Raw genomic sequence first — 9778 nt, forward strand, 5'->3', positions numbered from 1 at the left:
TGGGAGAGCAGTGGTACCCGATGCCTTAAATGGATGCTTAAAATATGCTTGGGGAGTCTATGATCAGCAGAGTCTAGACTCCTGTCAGCATTATACATAAATTCTCATGAACTTCTATCCACAGAATCCTAACATATAGCTAGAAACCCACTAAAAACAAAATGTTAAACTGCCTGTATATGTGATTTCACAATAGCCTTTTCTCTAAGGAGTGAAGTGAAAGCTGCAGCCCTAACCCTAACCCTAACCCTTACCCTCTCCGGGATTGGTGACATTGACCAGTGGGGTGAAGAGGTGACTTGAGTATGCCAGGACCACTGGAAAACACCAGCACTGATCAGACTCCCAGAGGAGTGGCAGATACACCCCTGCAGGATTAGGGACTGCAGCTGAGGAAACGGAACTGCTTTCCTTAGAGCTTCCTGCCAATGAGGTTAAGAAGAACAGAAAACTCCATTCAAAAACCGAGGCTGACGTGAAATCAGAACACATGCTGGTCTTGAACAGTTGAATCAGGGTCCTCTAGCAAAGGAACAATGTGGTTAAATACAGCAGTAAGAGACTTTATCAGCCCCCACCCCCAATAAAACAAATCCACATTGAAGCACTTAATATGAGGATTCACCACTGTTAAGATTAATACAATATTCATCAACATGTTTTACCTGTGCAAGAGCTGGAGCTCAATATCTATTAAGCTGGTCCTAGCTACTGCCTGATTCACAGAACTATAAGGACTGCTTTAAGAAACGTTTTGTCAGGGGCTGTTTTTTTTTCAAGCCTATTCTGGTGAATTAAATCTTCTGATTTAAACGTTGTTTTTCAACTGCTTTAGATTAGTTTAATCTCTTTTTTTTCCCCTCAGCAACGTTTAAACCTTAAATAGATATCGACGCACAAGAGATGCGATAACTTACCGGCAATGACAATAATTGGCCTTCTGGTGATGTTTGCCAAAACATGCAGATAGATATCTTGATAGAAATGGATCATAGATGTCTCTGCTTTTGCCTTTGGGTTGGCTGTCTTCACTATATTCTGCCATTCTTCAGAGCAGATCTGATGGAATCACAACAGAACTTTAGTATCAGGGATGAAGCCCAGATCTAAATCGGTTACAAACTAGAGGAACCGGCTCCATCAGTGCATGCATTTGAACAGCACAATTATAGGATTTAAAAAATAAGTCACACAAATATATACAATTAAAGTTCTATAAAGAAACATTGCAGTGCTGTCCAAAAACACTAATGTTTGGTATTTAATACAGAAGTGTTTGTTTTGAATCTGAACTACTTTTTATATGGGGAGTCCCTTATAAATGTTTACCACAGTAAAACTGTACCAAAGTGTAATGAAGCACAGTGAGAGCATTGTGAAGAATAGCAAGGTATGGTAAACATATTACTAAACACGTCAAACCAGGGTAAACTGTGCATAGAAAAAGCAAGGGGGAAACTTGCAAAAACACCATGGAAAAATACAGTTGTGAACTTGTCTAATGGCTTCGTGATTTCAGCCCTATTACTGTTATTATTAGTGGTAGTAGTGTTTGCAGTGGTATAAGTCGTGGTATAATCAATTTACAATCCATACAAAATACCCTTGTCATATCCCCTTCAGTCACTGCAGGCACAATTGTACCACGTCAGGTTTCCTATCTGTGTATCTATTTTATAATACGTACATGTTTTTCTCAAAGTTATGGCAGGGCAACTTCTCAAACTCCATAGAGTTCACACAAAGTGTTTCAAAATTTCAAAAGTTTTAATAAAAAATCATAACCAAAGGCGATATTGTTATGTTCTCTTTTTTTTGTGTGTGTGTGTGTGGGGGGGGGTGCTTTGTGTGCGTGCGTGTGTGCGAGTGTGTGTTTAACAGAATTCCAAGGACTGACTCGTAGTGGCACGTACACAGTTTCCCAAAAATCTTTCTGAATTTGCAGCAGTGTGCAGCTTGGTTAATGCACAGTCTTGCATTGGGAAGATGATTAATTTAACAGTGAATTCCTTTCCAGTCACAAACCTCATCTGTGAGGTTTACTAGTCCCAGCCTGCCAGGCAGTGTACCTGAAAAAACACACTAAACAGGAACCAAACACAATGGACCTATTGTGCACCACTGCCGTATAGCAAGTAACTGCAGTTACTGATGAATCAGAAACTAGTAAAACCTGTGTTTACATGGTAAACAATGCTTTGCACTAAAGTTTAAAATGGTCAGGTACCCATTCATTTTGATAGATGTACAGCATATGCAAACGTTAACAAAGAATATATCTACAGAAGGGGAGTCCACCCCAGGTTTATCAAGTAAAATGAGATAATGAACTACTTTAGGGTGTGGATAGAGGTTGAACTGGTTCCATTAAACAGTTTAGAACAGTACTGAAACAAAGACTAAGAGTGGAATGCCCAGCTTTGGCCACCCCTGATCTACAGCCTTACATTTGTGAAAGAGTGCTGTAAAATGTATATAATTTATATCAGACGTTTTTTGAGTGCCTGGGTCGTAGTGAAGGCAGCATCACGGTGCTTGTATACTACTCACCCCAGAGTCAGGAGGCAGGGGAGGAGCTCTGTATCTGGCTGCTCTCCTGCGCAGCCCAAGCTCTGCTGCACTGCTTTCAGCCAGGGTGTGATAGAGAGCAGCGTGGAGCACAGAGTCAGCATCGCACACTCCCCACATGTAAAGAGACACGGCATCCAGCAGGCTGTTGTTTTTCCCTGGAGGGAGGGAGGATGAATGGCATTGACAGCACGTGTATTAAACCACGGCAGCTTTACACCGATCTGAAATCCCTTGCCGTCCCGTCGACTACAATCTGCACACAGTTCAGCCTTCTGTGCCCTTTATCAGAAAGCAGAACTTGTTGACTGGTTATATTAATAACAAAAGAGAGCGGAGAAATAATGAAACTTTTTAGATCCTAAAGATCAACAAATGTGTGTCTGTGTAACAAAGACACGCTCGCTGATTTAATGTGATGTTGCTTATGCTCCCAGAAATACAACAGAAACCCCTGCCATAACATGGGCAATAAGGCTGTAGGGTCACCATGGACCCCAAGAATATGGAAATGTTCCCCACTGTTGGGCAATTATAAAAATCACGTATACAAGTGTCTTTTAATACAGAATTATTGCATGAAACTGTGGCCAAGGCCTGTGGTAAGAATACTTAACCACATTACAAATATTATAACTAAGAGCTACTGTATATACTTCATGTAACAGAGCTTATTAAAGCTACTGGTGGCTTATATAGAGCACAGCTGTAAGTCCTTTTTAAATAAAAGCATCACGAGAAATCTAGTACCAGGATTCTTCAGAGGAAAGAGACGGCTTGCTTGTTTGCTCCAGTTCAGGCCCCGGCTGTCTTCAAAGCGTCTCAGGAGGTACGGGTCACAGAGAGATTCCTTGACGAGGTCTCTGCACCGTGCGCTGGAAGTCTTGTATCCACACAGGTGCACGCTGTGCTGGTGCAGGGAGCGGAGGTGGTGAATGGCGGGTCTCCCACTCTGCAGCCTCGTAATATCTGCTGCTATACGTTCTCTCAGTCTCAGCGCTTTGGTCAGATTGCTGTCTTCAAGTGATTGGGGAAGGGGGTTTCTTACTTCCATAGCATATAAATACTGCAAGAAAAAGCAACAGCAATGTATTATTATTATTATTATTATTATTATTATTATTATTATTATTATTATTATTATTATTTATTATTATTATTAATTAATTAATTTTATTATTATTCATGTATTTTTACTGGCACGTTGTCTAATACTAATCTAAAAATAACTAATTTTGCCCCAAACCTTATAAACTCCAATTCGGTCACTCACAAGTAATAATCTCTATGAAACAGATGATATTGAAGGACTGGACACACCATTTAAAGTACCTCATATTATTTTCTTACAGTGTTACTTGATCAGATGCAGTACTGAATAAAATGTGCTTGCGGTTTCTACAGATTGAAGAATACCAGAGGTGAGTGAGCTACTGGGGCTATTGTAATGAAGTATATCATCATTCAAAGCCGATATTCTTTTGATTTCTATATTATTTCCGAAGCCATGCAAGGTGCATGTGAGAGCTTGTCTTGCCCCGGTCATCTCATAAAGACTCAAAACAACAAACAGCCACCCACTGAAGATTTACTGTTAATTTCCATTACAGTACAAAATGATGTACAATACCCTTTCAGAACACTGTCAGAATATCACATCCAAATTCAACAGCCTCATTTAAATACACTGCACCAAGCATTTCCTTCATTGTACCACGTACAGAAATACATAAATTAGTGGTGGTGTATGTGGTAACCACCATAGGCCCTACCACCACGTTAAAATTATACTAAATTTAGGAATAGTCGCATCTCACAATGTGGCTTCTTCTAAATGTTTTATTATTATTATTATTATTATTGTAGTTTTGAGATTGTTGTAAATATAAACAATGCTGTAACTCACAAATTATTTAGTGATGAAATAAGTTTATATTTATTAAAAAAAAGAGTGTAAAACAATTTCATAAAACAATATCAAAATGTATTTTATTTCTCATTTCGTAACACGAAATGGAATTTTTCTTCTTTAAAAAAAAAAAGTTATGCAGAATGTAGGATATGCAATAAATGCCTCGGGCCATATTTTGAAAACATTCCCTTCATTCTTTAACGCCTATGATTTTAAAGAACAGAAATTCCACTTCATGTTACAGAATGAGAAGCACCTTATTTTCAGAAGTGTACTGTCATGGCAAAAACTGTAATGAGCTGGCATTGTGTTCACCGTGAAAAATCGTCATATTGGTATTAGATCACTTGGAGGATGGGAAAAAATAAATTGGACTACATGACTCAGCTGTTTGGTTTTATCTTTATAAAATAAACAGGCGTTTTATCTCTTACAAAGAAGGAGTTCATTAAGGACGATCGTAATCGCTTTCAAAATATGGCCTCTATAATACACACGAGGCGTCCCTGCAGTGTATCAGTGCCATAAATGTGCTGCATGTTTGACAAAAAAAAAGAGAGAGACCACAGAAATATGTTCGGGATTTTGAAAAACATTTAAACCATGCAATTGGAATATAAACCTATGAATTCAAGGCAGCATTTTATCCTACTGTTATAAATATTGAGAGCAATATAATTTGAACTCAACAGACCAATGCTATATTCCAAAACAATGCTTGGAATTTAGCGATTTCAACATCCAAACAGGTACTTCTCGGTGTGGGTCATGTACAGGTGCAGCACAGGTAAAACCACACATACAAAAAACAAAACAATTATCAGTTACACATTGTAATTTGTATTTGTTATTCAATTTAAACCAAGTGTGTAGTATTATCAAATGTTAGGCTTTTAAGAGAATTAACGACGGATGCTATTATATAATGTATATACATATTTAAGGCTTGTCTAGAGCTAGTAGTAGGAAATCTACTGTCAGTAGTCTTACTGTTATTATTATTATTATTATTATTATTATTATTATTATTATTATTATTATTATTAGTATTAGTAGTAGTAGTAGTAGTAGTAGTAGTAGTACCAGAAAGAAAAACAAAACAAAAAACCTTAAAAAATCTTCCAATTATATAAACAGAAACAAAGTATAAAACACACGCTCATCATTTAAAGGACAGGGCACACTGTTCGCGTTTAATTAAAAAGTAACATACCTCAGTTTGAAAATAATCTTTTCAAAGACTCCCAGCATTAGATGCGTCTGCTGTACTGCTGTATTCCACTGTGCGCATCCGTCCTATTGATTGTACTGTGACAACAGAAAAAAAAAAAGTTACTGTGAGAATGTGTGTGCTGTTTCGTAATCTTCCATTGTACAACACTTCACCTGGAAACCAGCCAAACACACACCCCCCTACTACAGACTGCAATAATACCTCAGCGTTTCCATTACACGAACGTTGCATAGTGTCTCTTCAACTACCGTTTCTTCAACTCTGTTTTTTTATATATGTTTTAGCTCACCCAAGTTTTATATTTCCGTCATGAAGCCGGCATATGGTGAGAGGTGTTTCACTGTTGTGGGAGTAGCTAGTAAAGCAAGGGACTTTCCATAGTTTAAAAATAACTCGACATTTAACCCTCTCGATAAAACACATTGGGGCGACCAACACCCCCGAGCAAGCGACTTGGGTCTGCACACAGACCCAAAAACAATCGGTGCGCTCCACACTGTATAGCCGAGGCGGTAACAGAAAGGAACTCACAGAACGCTTTGGGGGTACAGTGGAGACAGCGTCAGTTTATCGTTTACTTGAGTTGCACGTAAAAGGTTGCAACGCTGGACCGCATTTCGGATCACAGCTACGAGGTACAGTATAGAAAAACAAAACCAACCAACCAAAAAAAAAAAAAAAAAAAAACTGTTAGTCTAAAACCATCTTCGTTATACTCCACAGCGGAATACATGGCATCATTCCGGATGCGGTAACTTTCTTAAACAGTACACCGCGAGTTTACATATTTCAAGAGCGTAAGTTTCTGTGCAAAAAAAAAAAAAATTACATAGAGAGAAAATAAGAGCACTTAATCCCACGAGTAAATAGGTAGGTGAAGGGACGCTACTTTTTAATTAAACGCGAGTAGTGTCCCCTTTAGTTTGAATGGTGCGCAAATAAATAAATAAATAAATAGAAACATTTCACTAATTTGTTGTGCAATTAACTCCTTGGCTATTGTTGTGAAATGATTTATAGCTCTTATGTGGGTAAGCACACTGTGTGGAAATCGAGACATGAATTCCCTAATTATTGATCATTAAATCTCCCCAAATAAATATGTGTCCTGAACAAAACGGGAATCAACCAAACGACGCGACCCATTCTGGAATGGTTCAGCCCTTCAGCCCACACGAGAATGGATTGGGTATGCACAGGGCAGCGCTTTACATTAACCGTCTCTAATTACTGTGCGTTTGCATAGTAGATTCTTAATAAATACATGCGTACTTACAATGTTATTATGCATAGTTGCAATGTAGTTATGGGTACATTTTTTGCACAATATAACCCTAACCCCCCTTTTTCTGATACAATTGTGTATTTACACATCTTGTAAAAGGCTTCACACATTAAGTACATTGTAGCTATGCATAATACCGTTGTAAATATGTGAGTGTGCATGTATTTACTAAGAAGCTACTTTGTTAATACACAGTAATTAGAGGCGCTTAATGTGTTACCAAAGTGACTTTCAGTCAGGATGGACAAAACAGCCTGCGCTACATAAGGGCTGCCTATAGGCTTGACAGGTCTCTCTGACTGACTGCTCCGCTGCTGATGGTTCAGGGGGGGCAGTCTCAGGAGTGATTCAGCAGCTTCTAGTAATACGCACTGTAAGCTGTGCATTTCTCAGAAGTGTAGCCAGCCTGCTCTCCCATGAACCAAGAAACCTGGATGACAACCCACTGCCTTGCTGTGGCACAGCATTTTAGTGAACAGAAACCACAGCTCAAGTATGCTGCTTTGATATCAGAACTGTTCAATCACCCAAAACACATTCGTTTCCTGGATGTGGCAGCAAAGACCATTTTGATTAACACCAAACTGGCGATTGCTAATGGCTTTGTATATATTCATCAGTTGTCTTTTCTAAAGCATTTTCTTTTTTCTTTCTTCTTGTTGCGGTTCTAACGGCAATCCCTGGTAATGTTACAGCAGTGAAATACACAACCCTAACGTCGATGGGCCATATCGACTCCCCCACTTTTTTTTTTATTAAGGTAAAACGCTTGTTCATTTTTACAAAACTAAAACCAAACAGCAACGTTATTTTTTGCAGTTTCTCACTCTTAAGCACTCTCAATGTCTTTTGTCTCCTTTTGGAACATTAACTTGATTTTTTTTTCTCCTTTCTAAATAACAGAGGAAATGCTTTGAAAATAAGGCACTTTTTTAAAACAGTTTTGTATCAATTTTCATTCATTTAGAACATTAAAAGTGAACTGGACATTTCATTTTTTTAAACTGCTGTTTCCTTCCCTTAGGCATAAGTGACATTTCTGGGAAACGTCTTTTAAAACAAGTTAAACGTTCCTTTAACGACATGCAGGAGAATCCCAAATCTCCTCAGGAAATGTGTTAACCAGCGCACTGCCTTGTTAAAAAATAAATATAAAAAAATGTTTTGTGAAAAAGTTGGAATTTGTTTCTTCTTTGCTGAGCTCCTCTGATAAGACGGCATCACTCAGAACAAACAAGTTTTGTCATAATAAAATAGAGAATGTTTATGTCTAAAATGAAGGTGCTGTAGCTCCTAAGTGATGAAATGATGTAACCAACACATTGCAAGAAACCTAATAATAAATGATCAATACCACATTAATAGGATGAAGTAATAATTGTATTGTAATCTGTCTATTGGTAATAATTACCAACGCCTGTACTTGCCAATGTTTGAAATAAAGGTCCCCACGTATTTATTTGTTTGTTTATTTATTTAAACTCATCAGTGGGCAAGTCTCCAAACTGATCATCTTTTAAAATGTAGCGCTAGGGTACTCTGTGTATTTTAACCTGGTCAAATTGTCAGATTCCGGGCAAACACCTTTACTGATTCCCCTCGGCTCACTGCTCATTTATTAAAACGGTATCCTGAAAGCCCACGGGTTAGGGTTAGGGTTAAGAGTCCTTAACAGAACTTAAAATATCTAACTTTAGTTGTTTTTTTCTAGTTTTGTAAAATCAATAGAAGTTTGACCTCTTAAAAAAAAATAGCAGTTCATTAAAGACTGGCGTAAACGCTTTGATTAAAATATGTCCCATATGGTTTAAAGAACTGATCAAATGTGCTTTTCATTGCTGCAGTAGCACTGTAGTGTTAGACTGATCATGAAGACTGATTAAACAGCTTAGCTCCAGAGAAACCACAAGCTAACAACAGAAACTGCAGGCTTGTTTGGGAAGCATGCTTTCACAAACCATGTTAGAAGACTGTCATCTTTTAATCAACCACTAGTTTTAGCTTGACCCCCTTGTTTTAGCTTGTGCAGCACTCCCTCAATACTTCATGAATTTGGTTGATGATTACAGCTAACTGTACAAGTCCTGTATATTTTACTTTATAAGCACTACACAAATTCATTGTTTTCAATATTTCACTGTTGTTTGAGTGCAAGCTAAATAATTAGCCAGATTCCTAATTAAATTGTCTGTCCAGTTTTGTCAAGAAGAGAAAACATTATTTAACTGAATTGTTAGCAACCATAGACAATTAAAATAAAACTTGTAAATATGAATTGCAGAAAATATGTTTCTAAGATGTATTACTGCACTTACTGTAACAGTGATAATATTGTCATAATTTCTGCTGCAATTATAAAACTATAATAAACCTCTTCTATTTCCCTCACTTTCTCTCTCTCTCTCTCTCTCTCTCTCTCTCTCTCTCTCTCTCTCTCTCTCTCTCTCTCTCTCTATATATATATATATATATATATATATATATATATATATATAGCAATGATTCATTTCATTCATCGTCATTCACTCTATTCAACATTCAACATCGTTCCTCCTGAAAAATTCAACTCAATCTCCATTGCGTTCCCTGGAACAGTAAGCCATGAACACAAATCAAACACAATGCTGATTGAATATACTTCAATATTTGATGGCAGAGTGCCTGTTTTACCTTCCAGCTTTGCTTTGTTCTGCTTCAGAGAGTCTGCAGTCCCTGTGATACCATGATGTCCTCCCCCCTACCCACTTCAGCACGGTTAGTGAGCAGTGCTGAAGTTACC

General features: G+C 37.8%; 1 protein-coding gene across 3 annotated transcripts; it reads right to left on the bottom strand.

Annotated features, from left to right (window-relative positions):
* Positions 1-6: 6 nt before the first annotated feature.
* On the bottom strand, positions 7-9778 carry LOC121308342 (tumor necrosis factor alpha-induced protein 3-like). Of its 3 annotated transcripts, none has more exons than XM_041240682.1 (6): positions 9670-9778; positions 5694-5788; positions 3319-3634; positions 2551-2726; positions 918-1059; positions 7-422 (listed from the first exon to the last, which is right to left on the bottom strand). In XM_041240682.1, the coding sequence occupies exons 3-6, from the start codon at positions 3620-3622 to the stop codon at positions 244-246; spliced, it is 801 nt and encodes a 266-aa protein (XP_041096616.1). In that variant the 5' UTR covers positions 3623-3634; positions 5694-5788; positions 9670-9778; the 3' UTR covers positions 7-243. The 3 variants fall into 3 exon arrangements, with proteins under 3 accessions (XP_041096616.1, XP_041096618.1, XP_041096617.1); XM_041240684.1 differs by lacking the exon at positions 9670-9778 and adding an exon at positions 6004-6157; XM_041240683.1 differs by lacking the exon at positions 9670-9778 and adding an exon at positions 5916-5998.

The sequence above is a fragment of the Polyodon spathula genome, unplaced genomic scaffold, assembly GCF_017654505.1.
Source record: "Polyodon spathula isolate WHYD16114869_AA unplaced genomic scaffold, ASM1765450v1 scaffolds_661, whole genome shotgun sequence".
Lineage (NCBI taxonomy): Eukaryota > Metazoa > Chordata > Actinopteri > Acipenseriformes > Polyodontidae > Polyodon > Polyodon spathula.

What these genes read in the sequence shown, in the direction of transcription:
- LOC121308342 (XM_041240682.1), bottom strand. Translation starts at nt 3,622, where the DNA reads ATGGAAGTAAGAAACCCCCTTCCCCAATCACTTGAAGACAGCAATCTG. An exon ending in CCCTGCCTCCTGACTCTGGG is followed by an intron (nt 1,060 to 2,550) that starts GTGAGTAGTATA and finishes TGATTCCATCAG; the next exon opens with ATCTGCTCTGAAGAATGGCA. An exon ending in GCCAATTATTGTCATTGCCG is followed by an intron (nt 423 to 917) that starts GTAAGTTATCGC and finishes CCTCATTGGCAG; the next exon opens with GAAGCTCTAAGGAAAGCAGT.